Genomic DNA, 27,975 nt, shown 5'->3' with positions numbered 1-27,975 from the left:
TAAGACCATGTTTAAGTAGAAAGAGCTTAAAAATAAAGCATTTATGTAATTTTTCCCCCCTTAGGACAGAGTACTTTTCACAGCACTTCTTTTTATAATGCCAAACACAGATGGTCCGGACTGGTTCATGCCTGGGAAAAAGGGGCAGAAGTATAGGGATACATTAAAACTTAGCCCCAGGGGGTTAACTATTTGTTAAATATATGTATTCCTTCTTTCCAGGTCATGCCACACTTACCAGGTAAAATAAGTAAAAATTGTATGTAAACTGAAAATAAGTAATAAAGTGTCTTAGCCTTTTAAAAAAAATCCTTATGGGCTAATTTTTTTACTTTTTAGTTTGCATCTGGCATTGATAAAAATATCAACAGCTAATTTTACATATAACACACTAGCCAAATGTATTTTGTTTTCTTTCACATGGAGCTTCTCAAAGTTTAAAAATATATAAGCAAAACATATTTCTAGTATTTTCTATTGGCCAAGAAATCACCTCTGAAAGTTTTCTAGCACTAAATCCTCCTATACAGATTGAGCTTCAGAAATGGTGAATTCTGAATTTATCCTGAGCCTACTAGTGTTCATGCACATACCTCCAGAAAAAGAATCAATTACCTGCCCTGGTCAAACTGCACCTAGGATAGCTTCACTGGGCTTAATTTTGGTTTAAAGCTACTGCCAAGAATATAAGCAAGACCCCACACATGAAAAGAAAACAGACTATATAAACATCCATCCACTTGTATAGGAGAGTTCCTGCTTCTGACCCACTCCCACCTTACCACTGGAAAAGAACATAATCTTTTAATCAATCTCCTCACTCTTCACCAGAGTGCTAGTTTCTTCTTGAAATAAGTATACTTTTGGAGACTGATCTGTTTATGAAAACATGGAGTGGAGAAAATGTGGGCCAATGACACTGTTAATATTTTCATCAATAGTCTAACATTCATTCATTTAACAAGTATTTACTGAATGCCTATTGTATCTCTCTTTTAGGGACTGAGAATATACCAGTGTACAAAAAGATTAAAAAGAAAAAAATTGCTGCTCCTACAGAGTTTATATCCTAACAGGTGTAGACAAAGAATAAAGACAAGTAACTTATTTGGTATGTTAGAAAAAGTGCTACGGGGGGAGTGGGTGGGGTGGGGAAGGTGGGAAATCTCGCCCTGTCCTCTTACCTGATCAATCTGCCATTTTCCACATAGTACTGCACACGGAAGTGGATGATCATAGGAGGCCCAAATTGGTCGATACCCTAAAAACAACAGCACGCACAAAAATCAAGCTATTTCCAGTTACTTTGAAAATGGCTTTCAAAAGCAACCAAAATACAATGATTATTTGCAAGATACTTTTTAATCACTAATAGGTTTTCTTTACTTATAATGAGTGGGGACTTGTAGTAGGTAGACAGTCGTCCTATATAGATACCAGGTTCATATAAAATTAGGAAGTTATGAAGCAAAACAGGGCACCATCCCGCTATCTGATTTTCATTCACTGTAATGCCAATGACAACATAAGGGAAGATAAAAATAAATGCCAGTGGAAATTTCTAGCTGAGATCCAGCTCCTCGCTCAGCTCTGTTCCCTGTGGTGACCATTTGCTCCTTGTTACAAATGTTCTCTTGTTCCTCTGACATTCCACATAGCAAATTCTAATATGCTGTTTGTTTATGTAGACATTCATGTTCTTTACTTTGTAGCTGGCTTTGAAGTAGACTTCTAGTTTATTCCAAGACTTCTTAAATACAAATTAGAGGAACTAGGATTACTATTCCTAACTTACTAGGGAGGTTCTGGAAACACGAAGTGAATTCTCTATTAATTTCTCTCATGTAAAGGAAATTAATGTTTGTGAAATAAAGCACCAGCATAATGAACAAAGCATCAAATGCAAGTACAGTAAAAGTAGATTTAAAAATTAGCAATAACTTCTAGAACAGCAATTTTGACACCTAGCATAGCCATGAGAAGAACAAATAATTTTTCCATACTTTTCATTTCAAAGCATTATTCCAAGATTATTAAAGTTATTATCCAAAATTATTTAACAGATAATCTAGATTCTATTTATTATTTGCTATAAGCTATTAATACTTGATTGATGTGACACTTTAGAACTTACAATTTTCTTTTCCCATTTTCTACTATATAAAGTATTGCTTACAGTTTTCTTCTAATGTATAACAGCTAAAATAAACATTTTTTTAAAAAATCAAAATAATTTTGCTTATAAATGTAATCTCACCCAAGTGACTTCGTATTGTCGTACCTTGCTGGCCTCTTTCTTCCATTCTTTTGGACAATATTTGTAAAGCTTTTGTGACATCTCCATATACACATGTTCATTATCTGTATATCAAAAAAAAAAAAGAGACCAGATGCTAAAGAAAAGATTTTTAAAATAAAAAAATATAGAAAGAAACAAGTTTATTTTAAAGCTTCAAGATGTGTGAATGTAGTCTGAATTCCCATATTAGAAAACCCAAGGAGATAAAAGGTCCTGTGAACTAGACATTAATGAGATACTTGTGAATTATTTTGCTTTTGCAATACAGAACACATACTATTAAAGTATACAATATTTAGAAGAAATCTTAGTTGCCAACTTCTGCTTTTACTTAGTTTCTAGGGTCATTATGACTTATAATCTAACTTCCAACACTGTGGGTGTTAGTCTTAAGAAAACACGCTTTCGTTCGGCTCAAAGAAGACTGCTCTCATAGGTACAAAATAATAAAGCATGGCAGAAACACCATCTTAATTGCCACGTAAGAAATTAGAAAACACTGACGATATCAGCTCATTTTCAAGTGAGAAGTCTGACCCACATTTTGTGAAGACTAATCTTTAAGACTATTTCTTGTCTGTGTTCCACACACAGCAAAACACAGCATTACAAAATGATAAACCCTTACTCACACTGCCTTTGGGATCAGTTTCATGGAAAAGAGAAGAAAAATTTTATGAAAAACAAGTATGAATGCCAAAACATCCCTTCCAGGGGATGATGCTCATAAGGTGAACAGAAAGTAAGACTGCTAAAACCTACGTTAAAGTGATCTAAACACGTGAAAAGAAGCTGGTAGAAAACAAACATTTTCATATTTCCCAAAGATAATCTTTTAAAAGAGAAAGATATTTCACAAAAGAAGTCTTTGGCATTCCTATATCGTACAAAGTTTTAAGTCTTTTCTAGATCCCTTTTATTCTATCACTAAGGAGACATCTTCACGGAAAGCTCTGCATAAAAATGTACCTGTTCTGGAAGTGTGTCTCTGACTACTCCAAAGATGTGCACACTTTGCTACACTTTGACTCCAAGCTGAATACTGGGATTTGACTGGAAACATGCCAGAAGAAAATAGGAAGGGTAAAGTTACTCAGTTATAAATGACATTAAGTTAACCAATTTTAATGACAGGGTTAGGAAAGAGATTCCAGAGACAAAAAAAGGAATAGCTACTTAAATCCAGTTATTAGGTCAACTAACACTATCTCCCATCTCATATCACTGATTAAACATGAAATAGACAAGACCAGACAATCTTCCTGTCGAAACTGATTTGTGTTTGGCTTGAGTTCCCACCTAAAGAAGCAACATAATGAACAGAATTAAGACTGTTCACCATAATAGTACATACATATATTTCTAAACTGCCACTATACCTCTGCCACCTGCAGTTTGACCAGAGATTTATACCTTAAGAATTCTCAACACACATTAATCCTGCAAAGCTGGTGGAATAGTAATTTCCATTTGACGTGAAAAAACTGACATTAAGGGAAGTCAAGTGGCATGCCCAAAGCCACACTGCTAGTTAGTGGTGGAACTGGAATTAGAACCAGGTCAACTGATTCCTGTTCCAGTGTTCTTTCACCATACTACTATCTCTTTTTTAAAAAGGACATCTCAAAAATTAGTTTGAAACCTAATGAAGCTGTAAACTGGTTTTATTGGACTGATCTGTTGAACAACAAGGATCTAGCAGTAGTTGTAGTAAGAAGAATTAACCTTGAGCATGGAATACTAAAAGTTACTTAGAATCTATAGAGCCTCTTATGGCTCTCAGACTCTTCCCTGAAAGAATGACTGAAGTATGCACTAACAGAAGGATGGAGCTTAGCAACTGTGTTTTATTGTTTTAACTACCACAGGAAGAAACTGAAGAGCAAAGGGCTGATTCACAAGGTCCTGATGTGTTCCCTGCTCCATGCTCTTTAGCCTCTCCTAAAAAAGCAACTGAAAACAGTTTACATTTTCGGGGAAAGGGGCCTTGTTTATCAGCTGACCAACTTTATACTGACATACTTCCCAACTTGGCAAGTGTAAGCACGTTATTGTATTGACCAGATTTCCAAGATATCTTAAGCCTTTAAATTTACCATATTCAAGTATAAGATAGAATTAAATACACCACACCAAAAAAAATTCTTCTTGACAAAATGAACAAAGATATATAGAAGACTAAACTAGAGAAATTTAAAAATATCATTTGAAGGAAGAAAGCTTATAATAAATGGCTTTAGAGAAGTCCCAGAAATTTAACTCTAAGGTATTATGAGAGAAGAAAGCTTATATGAAGTCCTTTACTTAAAAATCTTCTCCTCATAAAGAATATAGAAGAAACTGACCCGATATTTCCAAGTCATATAGTCTGACTGGAAAAAAGACAAGGGGTAAGAGAGAAAAATAGAAAATAAGATTAAATTAATAATTACTTTGTGATACTATATAGTTAATAGCAAGAGAAAATGAAAAGAGAAGTCAGTTTAAAGTCAAAAATTAGAAAACAAATTAAATTACTTTCCTAAGAGTTCCAGCTACTCCCTGAATGCAAGGAAACAAAAATCAAGCTTGCTTCATTAAAACACAGAAGAGCAAACACATGGAAGGAATCTAGATTTCTAAAGAGGAATCAATTTTTAAGTTCAGACTATAATAAATACATACCTAAAATCCTAAATATTGTAAAAAAAAAATACACAGAAATTGAGATTAAAAACATAAAGACTACACCTACACTAAAAATGAAGATCAGCCCATGGGTATTTTGACAACCACAGTTTTATAACAATATGCCCAATTTAAGTTACAGCTATAAGATGTCATTTCCTCAGGGATAGTTGGCTAAATCCATCAGAGAGGGCTCTAAGACTTACTTTGTATAACACTGAGTCCAAAGAGGTGGCAGTCCTTTAGCCGAAGCAGGTCACAAACCTGGACCAGCAACTGGTGACACAGAATCTTAACCTGCAGGGGGAAAAGGCATGACGTGAAATAACAATTCAACTAAGTCCATCCAGGGAACTACAATCAGGCAATTTAATGCATCATAAATATACTTCTTGAAAGGACGAGCTGACAGTAGAAAACAACTGCTGCTTTATCCAAATCACTTTCACCTGGGGTTGTGTTTCAGTAATGATGATCACAGTACCAGTTTTTACAACATGGTAATAAAATACAAGACTCACAGATCTTACCATACATGCACAAAGCTCTGAAACCATGGTGCATGATAAATGATAAATGAGTTTCAGAAAGTAAGCAGCATAGCCTACTCACATTACCAAAAATATTTATTTGGCAAGTATCTTTTTTAAAAAAAGTTAATTCATTTGTGTTTTTAATTGACTAATAAAATTGTATATATTTATAGTACACAACATAATGTTTTGATACATGTATATACTGTGGAATGAATAAATCAGACTAACATATGCATTATGTCACATATGTATCATTTTTTGTGGTGAGAACACTTAAAATTCATTCTTGGCAATTTTCAAGTATACATCATCATTAACTACAGTCACCATGTTGTATAATAAATCTCTCGAACTTATTCCTCCTAACTGATATACCGTATTTTTTTTACTAATGTATCTCCAAGTCCCCCTACCTCCTCAGTCTTAGGTAACCATCATTCTATTTTCTGCTTCCCTGAGTCAGACTTTTTTAGATTATGCAGGGTTTGTCTTTCTGTGCCTGGCTTATTTCATTAAACCTAACATCCTCCAGGTTCATCTGTTATTGCAAATGACATGACTTCCCTCTTTTTAAAGGCTGAATTGTGTTCCATTGTGTATATGTGCCACATTTTCTTTATCCATTTATCCACTGGTGCACACTTAGGTTAATTCTGTACCTTGATTGTTATGAATAATACTGCAATATACATGGGAGTGCAGATGTCTCTTTGTCATAATGATTTCATCTCCTTTGGGTACATACCCAGGAATGGGGTTCCTGGATCATATGGTAGTACTATGTTTAACATTTTGAGGAACCCCCATACTGCTTTCCATAATGACTTTACTAATTTACGTTCCCAGCAACAGTGTACAAGGGTTCCCTTTTCTCCACATCCTCGTCAACACTTGTTATCTTTTGTCTTTTTGATAATTGCCATTCTAACAGCCAGGTCACATTTCCCTGCTATTTAGTGATACTGAGCATTTTTTCATATACCTATTGGTCCCGTGTGTATCTCCTTTTGAGGAACGTCTACTCGGGGCAACAAGTATCTTTTCAAGGAAAGCTTTCCTCCTAATAGTCTACCCCAAAAACTCATCTACTGTACAATGAGCTGGTCTAGACTTTTTTTTTTTTTTTTAAAGACAGAGTCTCAACCAACTAATTCTTTCTTTTTTTCTTGTAGAGACAGGGTCTCTCACTATATTGCCTGGTCTTAAACTCCTGACCTTAAGCAATCCTCCCATCTTGGCCTCCCAAAGTGCTGGGATTACAGGGATGAGACACCATGCCCAGCCTGCCTAGCTTTTATCACTGTTATTGTCTAATATATTTTTAGTGCCTAAACCAGATTCCTTTTCTGGGTCTTAGTATAATTCAATCATAAAACCATATTAATTTGGAACTCTGAAGATAAGTTATTCTGCCAAGTCAAAAGTTAATTGATAGTCTTTAAAACATACAATTTTCTTTATCAATATTATTATTAACAGTTATATAATTATTGTATATCAATAATTATATAATAATAACCAATATATATCAATTATATATCAATAATAATCATACCAATATTATATCAAATAATTATTATTACAAATAATTGTATCTCATAATATTGCTTTCTCAAATGTTTAAAGGAGTATTATGGGGAACAGTAATTCTGCTGATTCTATCTTGTTGACTTCAGAATTATCAAGGTTTATTAGAGTTTGGATAGACTTTAAGAAACCACCCAGGTCAATTTATTTATTCTATAGGAGCAGAAAATAAAACTCAGAAAGCTTAAAGTCATATCACTAATAGTGGCAAAGGCAGCAACTCACAGCTTATTTGTGTATCAAAATACTTTAATTATTAAATATATGTATTAAAATATTGTAACATGACAGTTTATCATTTTACCTATACACACTACATATGGCATCTCCCCTTTTATTAGTACTATTTGCTTTCAAATCCTTTTTTCAATAAGGATGACAATGAGTTTAAGTTATTATAAATTCTAAAAATTAACTCTGAATTAATGACTCTTTATCATATCTTAATATGAAACTCAGATTAGGAAAAGAAAGACATGCCAAGATCCCTTGAAATTTGAAAGTCAAACAATTCAGAACTGGTGATAATTCCAATTGTAGTAAGAAGAATGGGTTTACTGCTCTTTTCCACATTCATTATTAAATAGCAACCAACCTAAAGTATCTTACCCACTGGAAAGAGCAGAAGATATTTAACGCCAAAGTAGCATCAAGTGAGCTGCTTGGAAGTACCAGGAACTCATGCAGGAGTAGTGTCTTATTTTACATTCAGGATATGTAGTAGGCACTCAGTAAATGCTCGATGAATGAAAGCCAGGAATCTGATTCCCTGTGGGCTCCTCCTCACCTTCATTCTATTCCATGAGTAGAGATCAAGACCATTCCCCGAATTACTAAGCAAACCATTTTATAAATATGCCACTCGGCATTTTAGGAAAACTATATAAATGCAAACCGACGCCACTGGAGAACACATTTGCCAGTGGGAAATCATTATCATTCTCTCCGTGTACAGCTAGCCTGAATCACCTGACATCCTAGATTTCTGTCCTACAGAAGTCCTATGTCATTTCCAACATTCACTTTAAAAGGCCTCTGGATTTTGAGTTCCGTATCATCATAATTCTGCTCTACAAAGAGGCTTAAGCAATGATAAAGAAGAGGAGGACACATCAAATGTCATAAAATTCTGAAGTTGAACTATATACTACAAACTTGTGAATTAAAATGTCATGTTGTTTATAGCACCTTTAATCCTTAGTTTGACTGTATTTAAGATGTTGGGCACAAAGCAGTTAAGATAAAATGCAATGAGAAGTTAAAATTTCAAACCACAAACTAAATGTATAGGAAATAAACTGTTTTAACCTTGTGTGACTGCAGACCAAATAACGTTATGTATTTCCTCCATGCAGCCCATACATTTATTATTCTTCTGCTAGTTTAAATCAAGTATTTGGAGTCTACTGGTAAAGCTCTTTAACAAATATCAAGTAAGCAACGCTCTTATTCAAAAACTATAATTAAATAAGGCCATGGCTCTGAAGTCTTGCCTGCTGTGAAAACAAGCTTGAATTTTCTGTATTTCCATATTATGAGTCTTTAAGGCTACATTTTAGCTGACTGTGAAATTTCTCAAGTTCTTTAATCTTCAGGAGCAATGGGAATGTTAAAAAGTGCTATATAGTATGAGGTATTAAGAATAAGAATTAAAGCTTTATCTAAAAATATACTCTATATGGACTTTTTTTTTTCCTTGAGACAAGGTCTCACTCTGTTGCCCAACCTGGAGTGCAGTGGCACGACCATGGGACATTGCAGCCTCAACTTCCCAGACTAAGGGGATCCTGCTACCTCTGCCTTCCAAGTAGCTAGGACCATAGGCAGTGCCACCATGCCTAGCTAATTTTTAACTTTTATGTAGAGACTGGGGTCTCACTATGTTGTCCAGCCTGGTTTCAATCTCCTAACCTCAAATGATTCTTCTGCCTCATCCTCCCAAAATGCTGGGATTACAGGTGTTGCCACCTCCCCCAGCCTCTGTATGGACTTTTAAAACAGCATGTGATCCTAAATGTTAAAGGTCTGTTATTGTGCAAGAATGTTTAAAATATACTCCAGAAAAAAAGAATTGTTGGCTGGGCACGGTGGCTCATGCCTGTAATCCCAGCACTTTGGGAGGCCAAGGGGGGCGGATCACAAGGTCAGGAGATCGAGACCATCCTGGTTAACACGGTGAAACCCCGTCTCTACTAAAAATACAAAAAAATTAGCAGGGCATGGTGGCGGGCACCTGTAGTTCCAGCTACGTTGGAGGCTGAGGCAGGAGAATGGCATGAACTCGGGAGGCAGAGCTTGCAGTGAGCCGAGACTGCGCCACTGCACTCCAGCCTGGGCGACACAGCAAGACTCCATCTCAAAAAAAAAAAAAAAAAAGAATTGTTTTGTCTTAGTGAAGACATATAAGCTCGTGGCCACAATTCATATCAATCAAATCTTTATGGCTCCTACATTTACAATGGTTTTACTTCCAAAATTGTCCCAAGTTTCCATATTTGCCTGATGATTAAAATAATTTAAAATGGCTTCTATTAATGCAACTCGCAGGGAATTCAGAATGACCAAAACACTAAATTCATTCCATATGCAAAAAGGCGACTTTCTATCAACCACACCTGTCAGGGAACGAACTTTCATTGCTAAAAATATATAGAGAGAAATTATGAAAAAAATTAGTCAATAAAATCATTCTCGCTATAGTTAATTTATTACACTCAAACTCTATACACGTTGACTGCTATTTTCTGAACACAAAGATAACACTTTGTAAAAAGTGAGGGCTTCTTGGCAGCCATGAAATGTTTTTCTGGTAGTGGGGAAGCCTCCATCCTACTTAACCTAGTCCCTTCTTTGGTCCGACCGCTTACTAGAGAGGAGTTTCAGCACAGCAAGAGTCTACATGCCTGTGTCCTACCTTAGACCTGCCCTGAAATAAGAAATCTTATAGGCCTACATGAGATTCAGACTCTTCATCTTGGTTTATTCACAGAGTACATTAATGAAATGAACAAACAGTTCCAGGAAATAAAAACAAGTAAACTGATACTCAAGGGCTCACTTACTGAGTAATTCACATATGCCAGGCGCTTCACTAAGTACTTCATGCATGTGACATCTTTAAATCCTTGCAATGTCCCTGTGCATAGGGGTAAGATTATCCCTACTTCACAGATGAGGAAACCAAAGCAACAAAACAAAACAACTAGAAAATTTGCCCTAGATTGCAAAGTTGTGGAGCAGGGATTTCAACACAGGTCCCTGTGACTCTAAAACCCACCTTAATAGTGATATATGACCTCACAGTCCATGATCATAGTCCTAACCATCTCAGAGAGATTATCATACTAACATTGTAAAAGAGGAGAGTTGAAAAAGTATAATTTATCTCTGCCTAGGGATTAAAATGACAATAGCAGCTATTACATATGCATCAGAAATTATGCTGAGTGTTAATCCTAAATTCTCACAATCACCCTGCAGCATAAGTATTACTCTCATTTTAAAGGTGAAGATGTTGAGGCTGAAAGAGGTATAATTAACTTCCCCAAAGTCATTCAGATATGAGATTTGAATTCAGGTCTGTGTGTTTTTAGTATATCCATGTTTTTCACTTCCATACTACTCCTCAATTATTCTATAAAGGGAAGACAGAAATGAAGCTAATACAAATTCAGTACCCACTACATACCAGGTACTGGGCAAGTTGCTTTTACAAGTGAAAAAAGTGAGTAAGCTTAATCAACTTGTCCAAAGGTCACAAATCTGGTGAAGTGTACAGTCAAAATATGAATAGTCTTTTTCTCAGCAACGATGACAATTATATTATTATTGCTAACAACAACCAACATTTACTTTGCACTTACTACGTATCACGTACTGTTCTAAGAGCTGGGCCAGTGACGTGTGCCAAAAACACAGTCGAATAACCAGAATTCCAAAGAGTGAAAGAAACTAGGTGATGCTGGCACGTAGATCTTTGCCTGTTTCACTCAGATTTTAGAGTATCTATAGCATCTATTTAGGTGATCTTATTAAATGCAGATCCTTGCGTCCTACCTCAGACTCGCTACATCAGCATTTCTCTCATCCAATTACTAACCAGGCCCGCCCCTGCTTAGCTTTTGAAATCACATGAGATCAGGCAACATTCAGTGTGGTATGGCCATAGACTACACAATCTGAATATTACTAAGCTGCCCCAAATAACTCTGATGTACGTTCAAGTTTCAAAACCGCTGATCCATAGAAATAAATGAACTGGCTACCTTCCCGTCTGTTCTCTATAACTATCTTCCTCAGCTGAGATTTTAGTATAAATTAATTTCTTTGAAAATTATAGTCAGCTTTCAGTATTCTTCACTAAGTCAGATTAGCCTTCCCTTCATTAAATGTGGTTAGTAAGGTGTTCCACACCTGTTTGTGTGTGTACACACACATGCACATACACACACATATTGCACCAGGTAAAAAGACAAATGAAAGTGAGAGAAGTTTCTTAAGTGCTTATGCTATATGTCCTAGATTATGTATATTTTTAAAATTTAGTGGATATCTTTTATATAACTGTATAAAAAGTAAAACAAAATATTCACACATGTAAGTAGGATTAGATTATAACTTATTTTGCTAGTGCCCACACTGAAAAAAGAGATATATTGTCGATATTTATTCAGTTGAAAAAACCAAATGCTGTCAGAATAATAGCCCACCACTTCACACATCCAAAAACAATTTCAGTCACCCTAAGCAGCAATGTAGCTAATCATTGGAAATTCTGCCCAAAAGATGACAAAGTTCATTCAATAGGCAGGCCTGTTGGATCCTCAGACAACCCCTATAAGCAAAATGAGGATACAGCAGTAAATTAAGAAATGGTGTTGATTGTCAGAATAAAGCCAAAATGACTATGGTAATAAGCAGAAACTTTTCTTAACTAAACTTTTTAATGAAATTATTTAAATGTCATATACATTTCAGCATAATATTTGCAAATATTAGGCTGGGCGCGGTGGCTCAAGCCTGTAATCCCAGCACTTTGGGAGGCCGAGACGGGCGGATCACTAGGTCAGGAGATCGAGACCATCCTGGCTAACACGGTGAAACCCCGTCTCTACTAAAAATACAAAAATTAGCCGGGCGTGGTGGCGGGCCCCTGTAGTCCCAGCTACTCGGGAGGCTGAGGTAGGAGAATGGCTTGAACCCGGGAGGTGGAGGTTGCAGTGAGCTGAGATCCGGCCACTGTGCTCCAGCCTGGGCGACAGAGCCAGACTCTGTCTCAAAAAATAAAAATAAAAAAATAAAAAAATAAAAAAAATAAAAAATATTTGCAAATATTCTTTTATATAGCAACTGGATTTAAAATATAGTAACATGGCGAGGTACAATGGCTCACACCTGTAATCCTAGCACTTTGGGAGGCCGAGGCAGACGGATCACTTGAGGTCAAGAGTTCGAGACCAGCCTGGCCAACATGGTGAAACCCCATCTCTACTAAAATTACAAAAATTAGCCAGGCGTGGTGGCAGGCACCTGTAGTCCCAGCTACTCGGGAGGCTGAGGCAGGAGAATCACTTGAACCTGGAAGGCAGAGACTGTAGTGAGCCAAGGTCGTACCACTGCACTGCAGGCTGGACAACAGAGAGAGACTCTGTTTCAAAAAAAAAAAAAAAAATCAAAATCAAAATAAATAAATAAAAATATAGTAACATATAGGAAAGAAAACTAATTCAAGTCATGCACTAAGGCAATTTTTCCTCTAATTCCATCAGAATACAATCTATGAAAGAGTATGGAAGTTGATAACACAGAGAGGGGTTGAAAAATGTTAGGCATGACATTGATTACCATAAAATTGTTTGGCAGTCTCTACCAAGGCTAAACATAGTGTAACCTATGATTCACAGATACTCTTCAGTAGAAACCGAGAAATATTTCCATATGTGTATACACATAACATGTTCATAACAGTTTTACAATAGCCAAAAACTTAAAACAATCTAATATCTATCCATCAACAATAGATTAATAGATTGGGTCTATTCGTACAATGGAATATCACGCAACAATGGAAAAGAAGTAATTATTGTCACATGGATTCACATGAATAAATTTCACAGGCCAAATGTTGAGTAAAAGAACTCAGAAGTGAATATATCACATAACTTCAGCTTCATGAAGTTCAGAAACAAGCAAAACTTTGGTGACAGAGATTAGAATAGTTTTTACCCTTTAGGTGAAGGATATTGACTAGGAGGGGTCACAAAGGATCTTTCTAGGGTGCTGGCAAAGTTTTATATCTCAAACAGGTGATGGTTACATGGATGTACACAATTGTAAAAATTCATTGAGCTGCACACATAAGGTTTCTATACTTTGCAGTATGTAAATTATAACTCAATTTTTTTAAAGTTAAAAAAATATCATATTCCTCAATGTTCAGGTTATCTAAGCAAGTTGAATATGACTCACAAACCATAAGCAACAGCTTAGTGCTCAAATGTTCAGCCTATGCACCTAGTCCTGGAAATTGGCTAGACTTCGGCTACTCTTAAAACCAAGATGCATATTAAAAAGCTATCTAAGGCCGGGCATGGTGGCTCACACCTGTAATCCCAGCATTTTGGGAGGCTGAGGTGGATGACCTGAGGTCAGGAGATCGAGACCAGCCTGGCCAACATGGTGAAACCCCGTCTCTACTAAAATTACAAAAATTAGTGGGGCATGGTGGTGAGTGCCTGTAACCTCAGCTACTCGGGAGGCTGAGGCGGGAGAATCACTTGAACCCAGGAGATGGAGGTTGCAGTGAACCGAGATCACGCCACCACACTCCAGCCTGGGTGACAGAGTGAGACTCTGTCTCAAAAAAACCTATCTAGGTTGGTGCAAAAGTAACCGTAGTCTTTGATATTACTTTCAATGGCGAAAGCCACAATTACTTTTGCACCAACCTAACAGCGATGATTACCATTTCGTGTGTATGGGTGACAACTCTAAGCATTTAAGACACAAATTCATATACTTCAATAGAAGTTATATTTGGATCAAAAGTTTAAAAAGAGCAAATGTTTGTTTTTCAATATAGTAACCACAGTCCTCTAATTCTAACCCAGGTGAGAGAATGTTGAAGGCACCTGCACACAAGCCAGAAAGCTAAGTGAATGTATGTATGGACTATTTGACAACCCAATTCTGCCACATTATTACTGCCCCAATTTTGTAAAGATTTCACCCTTAATCAAGTCATAAGTTGAATGTGGTCACTGGTGAAAACATAATATTTAGACATTTCTAAAACTCGATCTACTCACATTTATGATAATGTTCAGAGATTCATCGTTGGGAAGGAAAATGCACACGCTGCGGCGGTCTTGCATGACTCTGTTGTTATGGAAATTCAATTTGTTCATTGTGTTTTGGGCTCTCTGGTGGTCAGGGCTGGGCTCTGGGTCCTTGGCAATTCCTCAGGTTCCCAGCACTCCAAAGCCAAGCTCGCCTCCTCATCACACGCCCTGCAGAAGCATCATGGTGTTCGACTACGTGGGTTTCATAGCTGTGAAAAAGCCAAAAAGGGGAGACTCCTGAAGAAAGGCGGTGAAGACTGTGAAAAGCAGGTTGGGAAGATGAACACAGCACTACTACTCCTGTAGGCACAGAGACAGCATGTCTCCAGCCAGCACCACCATGTTTAATAATGGGAACTCACTGAAATTAATTCTGTATTTTGCCCACAAAGTTTTAAAGCTTTCATCCACAGTCAAGAATTAAACTTATAACCAATGAGAGCCTCACACATTCAAGGATGTACTAAGCACTACAGGCCTCACAGAAACAGAGATCCTGTCTTGGAGGAGTTTTCCGTTCCACATGGGAGATAAAGGGTTTTGAACATGAAATGACAAAAACAACAGCAATAAGAAAATTCTCTTTCTCTTTCATTACTACCAAACTCAAATAAATGTCTTGGCTCTTACATTACATTCATTCTTCAACCATGGTGGTCTGGCTTCCACTTCCTTCACTTCACCAACATGGTTCTGCCAAATGAAGCCCGTGATCTCTAGGCCATCACTTTAATTGATCTCTCTACGACATTTATCCTGGTTGTTAAGCCCTCCTTACAACATTCTTCTCTCTTAGTTTTTATGGCTCTGTCTCTCCTGCTTCTTTAATCTGATAATGCAAACTTGATTTTTCCATTTATTATTTCATAAACCAATTAATACACAGATAAAACAAGACTGTGTATATCAAATCATGTTTGTATAGAAAAGAGGGATGGATTTTGGATGCCTCTCATATCTAATTAGTTCTATTAAACATATTGCATTGTTTAACTTATCAGGTTTTTGATATAGAGAATTTTGTTTGCAAGTAATAGAAATTTTATCTCCAATTTTCAATAATTACACCCATTATTTCTGTTTTATGTCTCATTGCATTGGTGAGATCTTGCAGAATAATTTTAAAACAGTAGTGGGTGTTTTCTACCTTTAATGGGTGTGTCTAGTATTTCATATATTGTTGCTAATAGAACACTATTCAACCAAAATATGTCAAGACTAGTTGTCTCTCAAACCATTAGTATTTATATTATTTCTTTCCAGCTACATTTGTAGGATGTAAAAGACCATTTCCAGGAATATGGAACTGTTTTACTAGGTGGAGAGTATATATAACCATACAATTTTCATAGAAAATGCATTAATACTCACATAAATCAAAGCATAAATGAAATAGAATCTTGGCCGATTTGCTTAAGGTTAAATGTATAACTCTTATCAGCAGGAGGGGAAAGAATATATTCTTAGATAGTTGGCACATTTAGAAAATATAATCTAGTATTCTTTTTAAAGAATAAATAAAACATCATCCACAAGGGAATTACTCGAAACTAAAACAAATGGCAATCATATACATGGTACTTCATTATTAGGAAGGTGGCTAAAAGCCCAGTTAGAAATATTCTGCTTTTCTTAAAGAATAATTGTTTCATGTTAGGTTACAGCCACTACATCACCTCGTGGGGGGTCATCGGAGGCCTGTACTATCGTTCTCACTAGGATGGATGGTTAACTCATGTGTTGTTCTAGGACCACAAACTACGCCCCAATCTACTCATCCATCTAGGAAAAAATGCATGCTTTTATTTCAACAATTCCAAAGCATCAGTTGGAGGACCAGCACTGGCTGCATCAGAAGCACCTGGGTGTTTGTAATAAATACAGAATCCTGAGCAGGTATTCCAGCATTTCTATTCATACAGAATTTCCAGGGTCAGGGCCAGGTATTTCTGATGTGTAGCAACAGATAGAAACCACTTTAGTTAGCAGAAGGAAGGCATTGAGTAGAGGGTTGAATATAATACATTGGAAAAATATCTTAAGGATAAAGAATTGGGAAAAAGTAATATATGTGAATATCACATCATTATAATAGGAAAAACAAGGTCCTCAACATTGTCAAAGGTATAAATTCCTACAATAGGTCAAATTCGTGTGCTCAAAACATTTTCCTGAAAAATGTTACTAGGCGGTATAGGGATACATAGGTTTGCAAAGTACTGTACCCTATATATGTCCTCTCTTAGAAATTCAGAAAGTGTTAAAGGCTCTGAGAAGTCCTGCAGGCAACTTCTTATATTTAATGCATTATTTCTCAAACTTACATAAGCACACAATACTTTTCCCCCAAGGCATATCTATTAAGGTCCTACAGAACAATATTCTTAGGCATACCATTGAGAGATACAATTCTAAAATTATTTTATCAAATATTATATTTCATGGTAAAATTTTCCCCATATATTGATATATTCCAATATGTAGTCTTCCTTTTTGCAATATAAATCTTTACAAGAAGAAATTATAAGCTTTGATTAAATGCATCTTAAATTCAAACCCTTAAATAATATTCATCCCAGTATAATTCTTCTTATTTAAATCTATACTTCAAATTGAGTTAGTCCTATAATTTTTCACTTCTAATTAAACCAATTACAGCAGGGTATGTCTACTGACCTACTTCCCAGAATTTAAAAAATAAACTAGGAAAAAATATCTTCTGAGCTGTGGGATGTTTCCAGAGCTTCATTAAAATAACTTGAAATTTTCATTTGGGTACAATTTTTGCTTCTTTTATGGTTCAAATATGCAGCACAAAAGATGACTGGAAGAGGATTACTGAAGCAAATTTAATAAAAGCAGAGTCTATATGAAGCAGCGCTGCTTCACTGCTACTCTTTCTGCTTTGAGGATGGCAAACTAGAAAAGCGCTTAAAGAGAGAGATTAAGTTTTTACTTTACCCAGGACAGCATTAAAGCTGATTAAAAGGCTCCACTGAAATGGTAAAATGGCCATATCTCTAATATGTGCCAGTACAAAACTTTTAATCTAAAATTGGGCAGTCCTGGGGAAAAGAATTAGATTAAATTTATACCAATTTGAATTCTAGAAGTCAACCTCATGGCAACCATTGGCTACTTATTCTGTGTCCTACACTAAATCTCAACTCAGTCCCAGGAGGACACATTTCCTATTACTACAGGGCAACCCTTTTCTGCCCAATGATCTTAGGATCAATTATCTATGAAGAGTAGACCATGTGGTAGTAATATATTTGCCAGGGAACAAAAAAAAATCAGTTTTAATAATGATCAAGTTCCACCCAGCCTCTTTATTTATTAATACCCAACTTACAAAAACAATACGTTAAGCTATACAATTCCTCCCTGGAACTTTAAGTGCACATTATTATAAGTTCCTTGTTTCCTCATAAGACCCAATGGTTACACAATTACTCAGTTTCTTTTAAGAATCAGGAAGCCACCACCCATGGGCATTCAATACTGATTGTCATTTTTAACAAATTGTGGGAAAAAAGCTTTAAAACTGGGTCACTACCCCTAAAAGTATGCAGTTTAGTTATAATGTATCAATACTGATTTGTTAGTTGTGACAAATATACCATAATCATGTAAGATGTTAGCAACAGGGGAAATTGGGTGCCTGTGTGGTACACAGAAACTCTCTATACCACCTTTGCAACTGTTTTCTAAATCTGAAACTATGGTAATTTTTTTTTAATTTTAAAATTAAAAGTAGGTCACCAGAAATTTCCTACCCACATAATACAGTTTCATTTTGAATGTAGGCAAAGGAGGATTCTCAATTCTGGGACTGTCTCTCTAAAAAAGTAAAAAGCTGGTAATTTGATAAGATGACTGTAAGCGAAGCATGACTAAGTAGGCATGTATCAACAGTCAATATGGTATCTTTATCACCTAACAAAAACAAGGCAAAAATTTATCTTAGAAAACTTGGATTGCAGAGAATCCTATCTTCTAATTTAATCATCACACATTCATATAGCTCATGTTACACACACAGTACGGTAATATTTATTTGCCGAAAAGCAGAATACAAAAGTATTACATATTCCCCCTCCACCTATGAGTTCACCATCTAGTTAAGGACATATCACTGCCAAGAAGATTAAAATGATAGTATTGTCCCTGATTTCTAAGAGCACACATACTCTGATGGGCAACTCTCATGCCAACCTCAAAGGAAGATATAATGGATAACAGTATTAAGTATACAAATACTGTGCTATGAATACTGTAGCTAAGATCATTCTGGAATAAACAGTGTGTCATCTTTAATGTATAGTATCCTATCCCAAAAGTGGTATCAAAATGTCTTTAGTAAAATTAGTTTTTGTTCATTCTTTCATTCAACACCTACTGTCTGCCAAATGTTGCTGTATGTGCCGAGTACGCTAACAAAAATATCCTGCTCTAATAGAAACAGACAATAAGCACATGATGCAGATGGTGATATGTACTATGAAGAAAAATAAGCCCAGAGTAGATGATAGAGTTGATGGAGATATGTTTGTCATGTGGATGCTATTTCATGTACGGTAATCAAGGGAAGCATCTCTAATGAGTCAATATTTAAGGAAATATCTAAATGAAGAAAGAGATGTAATTTCCTTCCGTCCGTCCATCCATTCATCCATTCATCCATCCATCCATCCATCCATCCATCCATCCATCCATCCATCCATCCATCCATCCATCCATCCATACATCCATCCCAGGCAAGAGTTTTCCATGCCAAGGCTCACTTATTGTTCAGAAGAGGCAAAATAATAGTGCTAATGATAGCTAGCATTTACTACAAACTTACTATGTTCCAGGCACCATTAAGTACTTATGGTATGTTAAAGAAACCTGTGAACTCACTCTCATGCTTCCCATTCACAGGTGGTATTTATTTCCCCTCTCCCTGGATCTGGACTGGCCCTGAGACTAACTCCTGCTCAGTAAGAAGTTCTTCCTTGTGGATAATCTATTTGTGCAATACTCCTTGTAAGTACTCCTCAGTTGTCTGTCTCCTCTACTTAGCTCTTCTCAGAGGAGGGTCACTTCACTAGCTATACATTTTGCTTAATCTTCAATGACAGGCACACAGTATATGCTCATTAAATATTAGCTGTTTGTCTTACTATACACGAAGATTCTACTGAATGGTTTTTTAAACTTGCCACTACTGACGTTTTGGACCAAATATTATTTTTAGTGGGGGGCTGTCCTGCACATTGTAGCATGTTCAGCGGCAGCCCTGGCCTCTACTCACTGGCTGCCAGGAGCCCCTCTCCCATCAGTTGTAACAATCCCAAATGCCGACATTCCCGAATGTTCCCTGGGGGCAAAATTACCCATGGTTGAGAACTAGTGCTCTACACGTTGCCATATAGAGACACTATGGGCTACCTTTTACCACCCAGCTGTTTTTTTATTTAATAATACAATTCTTACTAAATACATTTTCCAACTAAAGATCAGCAACTGAGCGCCAAACTCAGAAATCTGGCTTGAACTTTAAAGACAAAATTTTCAACCTCTTGAATGTGTGTGGCCTCTGGCTTTGGAATAGCTTTGAAGTTTAACTTCTTAAAACTTAAATATTTAGTGCAGTATATAGCCAAACTTCTCACACAAATACACTTCCATAATTCCCACCTGCTTGTTCCTGAAGAGTTCTTTATTTTGATAACAGTACCTGAAAATATAAAACCTACCAGGAAACAACTGACACCTAATTTTTAATTTGCCTGCATACTCTGTATTATGAGGGTTTTTTTTCTTAAGGGTCAGTTATTAAAAAAAAAACAGAAAACAAAAAAAAAAACATTTAGGAGAAACAGATTTACTTTTCTCACTTAAGGTGAGAAGTAAATTGAACAGTCTCTGCGTCATGGCCTGTTTTACAGTTACTGTTTTACCTATAAAGAAAGTAGTTGACATCTATCAACCATCTGGAGCCAAATACTCTGGAAAGAACATCAGATTCTTTGTTGCTGTCTCTTTCCCACTTCCAACCATTGCTCTGGTGGACAAATGAGGCACTGTGGAAAGGCTAAGATCGCCTTTGATATGGCTTAACCTCATGTTTAGAGACAATACAGACTACTGAGTAAGAAGATAGATTTAAGGGTGAAATAACCCTTTCTCAGTCAGTCAAATCTGGATCTTAATCTGGATTCCACAACACCTGCTGTGTGACCTTTGGTAAGTTACCTGATCTCTAAATCTGATTCTTCATCTGTAAAATCTGTAGTACTGGCCTCCTAAGATCATTGGAAGGGTTACATTAGATAATGGATATAAGTATTAGCTATCAGGTTATTTGGGTGGGAAAGATTGTTCATTAAAATAAGAGTCAAAGCCAGGCACACTGACTCACATCTGTAATTCCAGCACCTTGGGAGGCCAAGGCAGGAAAATTTCTTGAGGTTAGGAGTTTGAGATCAGTATGGGAAACACAGCGAGACCCCGTTTCTACTAAAAAAGTTTTTAAAAAAATAGGTGAGTATGGTGGCACATGCCTGTAAGTCGTAGCTACTCAGGAGGCTGAGGCAGGAGGATCACTTGAGCCCAGGAGATCGAGGCTGCAATGAACAACGACTGTGACACAGCACTCCAGCCTGCGCAAGAGCAAGGAGCAAGGCTCTGTCTCAAAAAACAAAAAAAATAAAAATAAAAACTAGTCATGAGTTGCTAGGTCATGAGAAGGAATATCTACAACTGGTTAACAAAAATACACTCATACAGAGATCTAGACCTCAGAGCCAGATGTAGCAAATGAGTTAAACTTTAGGAAGTCTACTTTTGGGTAGAGAAGTTAAGCAGTGTTGGTTGTAAATAGGAAAGTGGTATTATATTAGGTGGTTACTCCTTTGAAATTGTATGTACTGAAAGACAGTGCATATGAGTGTATGGGTTGAAATGTGTGCTGGCTGACCAAAGAATGGAAGGTAGAGGACACCTGTTTTAGTCTGCTTGGCACCATCTTCCCAGTGGGGCTATTGATCACAATGTCTTGTCCCCACCCTGGCTGATGGAGGTGATGTAGGAGAGGGATGTAACTCTGAGCTGGCCAAAAAGGGTTCATTCTCCAACCACAGTGCTTGGTCTACATGGTGAACATGTAACCCAAGCAAAACCAGAATCCTCCATGAAATTTGTGATATAAACGCTGGGAAGGAGAGAGCTGCTCTTCTTTTTGTATTGCTATTTGTGAAAATAGTATGAGCCTGGAGTTGCTGGCAATCATCTTTGATGCCACATGGTAAGAAATCTCCTGAGAAGGACATCATCACAGAGGAAAGAGAAGCTCAGAAAGAATCCTGATGGCATCATTTGAACTGCTGCATTTAGCTGTCTGAAGCCAGAAACCATCCATAGAAATTCTCATATAGTGAGCCAGCAAGTTATCTTAAGCCAATTCTGCCACTTGCAACTAAGTAAGTCCTCTCTACTACAGACCATCCAAACAAGAAGCTGACTGATTGCCTGATACATTCATTCATTAATTCACTGTTTACTATCTCTGGCTATACCAACATTGGTATTTACTTAAAAAAAAAAAAAAAAAAAGTCGCTCTAAGTTTTAAAGTTTCTCTCCAATCCAAAAACAGAATAGTTACTATTTACCATAAGCAGAGAAGACCAAGAAGATGGGGGATAAAATCTGAGTAGCTGAAAAATTTAGGTGGTTGGGTTAAAATAATAGTAAATTATTATTTCACCCAATAATCCCACTTATAGGGAATATATAAGAAGAAAATAATTCAAAATAAATCACTAACACAGTAAATAATTCATGGAAATAATGCAAAATTCATTTAAGGCAAGCAAAGCATATTGGGCAATTAATTCATAATAGTAATTTTCAGCAATAAAGGAATATCTCATCTTGAATACTAATGTGTGGGCGAATAGTCCTCTTATTAAAGACCACAATGTGTTTTACAGAATCATGCTGAATATGCTTTTATTGTATTGTACATTTGTAATAAATTAGAGTAGCTGTAAAAAAAAAGCTTTTACTGTAAACAAAATAACTGGAAAGCATGGTTGATACGTAATTTGAAAACTGATCAGTTAACAGTGTACTCATAGCAATTTTAGTAAAAAGAGCTTTAATTTCAAGCATATTTTATAAATGTGGTAAGGGGAAAATCATTAAGCTAATTACCAAATGCAATCTAAGAAACTGTAATCTGACTGTAACACTATTATACTAAACAAATGTACGTGGCTGTGTATGTCACTTGAAATGCAGGCTAGTTGTTGAATCAACAGAAAGGCTAAGTTTTGGAAGAGGAAATACTGTGTGGCAGTAAGCAGTATGACAGGCTATTAAGAGCCTGGACTCTGGAGCCAAACAGCTTGGGTTTGAACCCAAGCTCTGATACTTCCCACCTGTATACCCTTGGGCAAGTCTCCGTACTTCTTTGTGTCAATTTTGCTCACCTTTGATGAGATTCATGTGAAGATAATTAAATGGGTTACTCACATATGAAGCACTTCGAACAGAGCTTGATATACAGTATGTGTTACTGCATTTACTACCCATCGTGGAAAGCAAGTGGAAACACTGGTGTTTGCAAACATGTAGTGGTCACTATCTATGCTATTTTATCATATCTTGAAATCTAAATAAATGGTGTTTTTCTCCTGTTGGTAGCTAACAGATTATTTAACTTCTGTATTTAACCAATGAGTTAAGCTTGGGGTTAGGAACAAAAAAGAACCTTCCAATTAAAGTGGACTTGAATTGGTGCCAAGTAATGCTCATCATATTCCAGTGAAAAACATTATGTGGCTAGTCCTCAGCTATAGAAAAGGGAGAATATAAAAAGACCAGTAAATAACTTTCTATTGCAATAAAGAGAAAAATTAGTGAAATTGAATCATAAGCTGTGGTTAGCATTATAAATCACTGCAACCAATTTGGCTTTGCTTGTAGTAAGAGTCACAGAGGTGTTCATACCTTTTCACCCAATAATCCCACTTGTAGGGAATGTATAAGAAAATAATTCAAACAAAGCATTCAACATTTCTGAACAAAAGTACTCACCAAAGTGCTATTTATCAAAGTAAAAAATGAGAAAAATATAAATAGGAGAAAGACAGGAACAGATTAGTAAATTATAGTATATAAAAAATAACATCAATAATAAAAAATGTTTATTGAGCACATCATCCCCTAAATCACAAATACCCACTATAGCCAAAAATTACCTTTTCACTATATAATTTTAGAATAGGACTAGCAGGAATAAAGAATGCTGCTAAATCAAAGAGGAAAAAAATAAAAGCAAGAAAAAGACCATGATAATTCTGTTAATCAATGAACAAGTATAAACTAACTGGTATTTGACAACTCCAGCACTTGTTAAAGTGTAGTTCATACATATTTGTCTCTCAACACCATTTCTAAATTCTAGCCCTTAGAAAGTTTATACTCTTTCAAGAGTCAAAATTAATAGAGTAGAAACAATAGGAAGTAATACAACTACATCTTAAATTAAATGCTAAACTATGTGGTAAAATGAAGGCTGTGGCATTTGAGAAAAGGCTGAGAACTGGGAGGAGCGTGCCATTCAGGAAAGATTCCATGAAGGGAGGTTAACGGCATCTATGTTCCGCGGAGAAGAATTGCAAGGGTGGGAAATAATACAGATAAGGGCCCTGGTGGAGAGGCCTGGGCCTGTGCTGCTGCCCCATGCACACTCAGACTGAACGGATGAGAAGCCTGGTTACAGAGCCTTCTCCTGAAATACAAGGCATTTTCTTCAGTATCCCGAGAGGCTTCCAACGAGATTTGCTCGCATGGCACATAGTATCGTACACCATGGACTGTTTTTCAAAGTTTTGTTCTTTGTTAACTCAACCAATGAATGGCCTTCTCTAGCTTTAGCCGCAGTTTTGCACCATGTGCTGTTCGGACTCAACCCTTCCCCCTTTTTTGGCATTATTTTCTGCTACCACTATACTCACATTATTTATTTGATTACAGAGGCAAAGCAAAGGCTAATGATAATACGTACTTGGGAAAATGAAAATATCACTTGTCGTACATTAGAGATTAAAAACATATTTCTCCAAAGCACAGGTCTGGTATATCCTTTCTAAACTGAACAGTAATAAGCATAATTCCGTTAATCAACTATTACAATGAAGTCCATAAAAGAAGTGATGGAGATCTTTAAATATCTCAAAAAGCCTGATAGAAACGGCATCTTTTCCCACAGTAATATCACAAGGGAAATTAAAAGATCTTTCACTTAAGTAATATTAGTATTATTTTCAGGCACTTATTTTGATAGCACACTTAGCTTTACAGGCCAAAGCAAAAAAAAAGAAAACAAATGACTTCATTTGTTTTGACAGAAAATCTTTCCAAACATAAGGCCTGAGGAAGATGGGGTAAATGATAAATGAAAGTGATCCTCAATGACTGAAAGGTTGGGAAAATTATTTACTCTCTCTATATTATTTGCTATATATATATGCATATTATATATAATATGCATAATACATATTATATAATATGCATATATTATAGCAAATATATATTTTATATACACACACATATATGTACACACACACACATATATTTTTATATAATCTTAGTAAGGAAAAAATATCCTTTTGTCTAGTCTTTTTAACAGCTTTCTTCTCCACACAACCTGTGTTCTCACCTAAACTTTTAAATATTCTCTGTCTTGTCTCATTCCTTAAGGCCATCCCCCACAATGCTGCCAGGGTGACCTTTTAAATTACATATCTGATCACACATATCACACCATTGCTCACATTCTTTAACAGTTCAGCACATCCACAGGACAACACCTAACATCAAAGCACAGTAATCCTTCACCATTGGGTCCCATTCCTCCTCAGGGTGAGCATTTTCCAATTCATGTTCTGAATTACCGCAATTCTTTTCCTCATGGATCCCTGAACAAGTCTTGCTCTCATACTTGTATGCTTTTGACCATGCTGTTCCCTCTGCCTAGAATATTATCCCTTACACATTATCCCACCCACCCACCCACTCCAAAAAAACAAAATGAAATCACAAAATATCTTCATTCTCCCTGGAAACTCAAGATGCTGGTCTGTGAAGCATGCCTCCACGTTGCTAGGCAGCACAGCGGTTTTTCTCCTGCTCCCCATGGAGGACTGGGGTCTCCTCCAGGGTAGGCTGTCAGTATCTTTATGTCACTAAGGCCCGGAGTAGTACTGGTTCTGTATAGGTATCCAGTAGGACTTGTTACATACACGATTTAGACTTACCAGAAATGCAAATAAATCCCTAGCAACTAAGATTAAAATTATGTTCCTTTATGACACACTTGTCCCCCACAATGGGAGTCAGTGTTGGTCAGAGCTTCTTGAATATTCTGTATGTTAGTTATAGAGGAATCGTGTACATTTTTTCTTGTCTCCACATTTAGTGGACATAATGTGAGAATACAATCCTCCAACACTGTCCACAAAATACAGTTTCTGCAAAAGTCTCCATGTGTGTTAGGTTAAGCCAACTTATGTGAAAGCAAACACACAAGGAAACACACTGGTTGGGGTGCACTAAGTTGCAAGTACCAAAAATATCCAATTCAAATCTGGACTCTGAAGCCAAATTGCCTGGGTCTGACTCTTAGCCAGCTATTTATTAACACTAACTGTATGACCTTTGACAAGTCTCTTCACCTCTCTATCTCAGCTTCCGTATCTGTAAAATGGAAATTATAACAGTACATACTTTACAGGGTATTATAAGGCATATGGTAAGCACTAGGTAAGTGTTAACTATGAGTAAACAACAGGACTAGTTAAATTAAATAAGGGAAATTTATAAACTGAGTAACTTGGAGCCTAAAGTGAAATGGGTGGGCCCACAGGAAGTTTGGTATGGTGGCTCACATTGTCACACAGAACCTAGTTTCTCCTGGCAACCTGAAATCAGCTTCATCTTAAGGCTGGCATCTCTCAGAGTGGCCACATCAACCAGAATGTGGAAGGAAACAAGAATACCAAAATGCTCCCTGATTAGAGAGTTCACAAGTCCTTCAGCACCTGACGGGAGCAGGAAATAGTTGAATTAACCTAAGCCACCTAGGGCCCACATATAGATTTGGCCGTGGGTTAACTTCCCCTGAAGCACACGGACATCAAAAGCAAACCTTGGGTAACTCTGGGAAGTTGGAGGATAACAGGAGATATTAGGCAACCAACAAGAACAAAGGCAATGGTAAAATTCATGAATTTTAAACCACAGAAATTATTTTCACAGCCATCTGTATTCAAAAGTCATATCAGGTTTAGCAACCAGGCACAAAAATTCCTTTCAACCAAGATGAATTTCTAGCATGACATCGCCAACAAAAAGTGCTGTTCTCAGGGAAAATCCTCCAACTTAGAAGCATCTGCTTCTAATTTCCACAATGAAATCTTTGATTCCCTCATTCATCGGACTTGCACTCAATTCCCTCTGACACAGGAACTGCAGTTTTCTAGATAATGACTTTGCTGTGAAATTCTCATTATCTAGTAGCAATATATGAATCTTAACATTAACTTTACTTATTTTCCCCTGAAATACTTCTTCCCAAAGAGAGCATAATGCCTCCAACAAAGATTGAACTAAATATTTGAGAAGTTGCTAGCTTTCTGGTAACATTGCAAAAGGATTTTCTACATCATCAAATGGCTCCTTAACAACAACAAGGAAACGTACAAGCTAGAAAGGCAAAAGCCCACTGACAACAGACTAAATAAAATATGGTACATTAAAACAATTAAGCAGTGAAAAATCATAAACTACAGTTACACATTAACAAGTGCGAATCTCAAAAAAACAACATTAAGGAAAAAAAGTAACAGAATAATACATATGATAGATTCTATTTCTACGAATAGGAAGTTCATATGTTCACATATCAGGTTCAAAAAGAAACCAAAAAGTAAAGTTCAAAAATAAGCAAAACTAATGAATGATTCATTTAGGGATGCATATATATGTGTGATAAGACTGTGAAGAAAGGCAAAGGTACGATTAACTTCAAAATTATAATGTGGGGGAGGCTGGAGGTAGGAGGAGATATATTCAGAAAGGAGCAGAGAACTTCGAAGGTTCTAGAGAAATTTTTTTTCATAAACTTGGTAGTGAATACAATGGTGTTCTTTCATCACTATATTGTTTAAAATGTACAGACATCACAAACACTCTTCTATGTGTACATTTCACAACTCTATAAAGCATGTCAGAAGGACTGAAGTTGAAAATGCTGGGAATAATCACATTCCGATAATTTAATTTTAAAAAGACACATAAGGCAGGACAAGTATGAAATGCTGCTGTAACTGCCTGCTACATTTCACATACGATGAATCCATTACAGATCCTATGCAGAGTTTACCATGTAACTACCATGTACCATGTACTTATAAAATGTTATTTCACTTACTACACGATTTGTTTTCAGGGATCTGAAACTAAGAAAAGCCTTAGAGCTCCTAGAATTGT

The 27,975-nt window shown here is 36.4% G+C and overlaps 1 protein-coding gene across 3 annotated transcripts in view; it reads right to left on the bottom strand.

Annotated features, from left to right (window-relative positions):
• Nucleotides 1-27,975, bottom strand: part of FRMD6 (FERM domain containing 6) — an 80,450-nt gene that overhangs the window by 27,103 nt on the left and 25,372 nt on the right. The window contains exons 2-5 of one of the 3 annotated variants that reach the window (XM_011961782.1): nucleotides 14,397-14,638; nucleotides 5,173-5,263; nucleotides 2,258-2,361; nucleotides 1,185-1,261 (exon numbers count right to left, since the gene is read on the bottom strand). In XM_011961782.1, coding sequence (XP_011817172.1) covers nucleotides 1,185-1,261; nucleotides 2,258-2,361; nucleotides 5,173-5,263; nucleotides 14,397-14,495 — 371 coding nt within the window. In that variant the 5' untranslated portion in view covers nucleotides 14,496-14,638. Of the gene's footprint in view, nucleotides 1-1,184; nucleotides 1,262-2,257; nucleotides 2,362-5,172; nucleotides 5,264-14,396; nucleotides 14,652-27,975 lie in introns of those variants that run through there. The other 2 variants (XM_011961783.1, XM_011961781.1) reach the window with 2 other exon arrangements.

This window comes from Colobus angolensis, unplaced genomic scaffold, assembly GCF_000951035.1.
Source record: "Colobus angolensis palliatus isolate OR3802 unplaced genomic scaffold, Cang.pa_1.0 Scaffold57, whole genome shotgun sequence".
In the NCBI taxonomy this organism is placed as follows: Eukaryota; Metazoa; Chordata; class Mammalia; order Primates; family Cercopithecidae; genus Colobus; species Colobus angolensis.
Note: the sequence above shows the minus strand (reverse complement) of the source record. Positions and strands in the feature narration are given on the sequence as shown.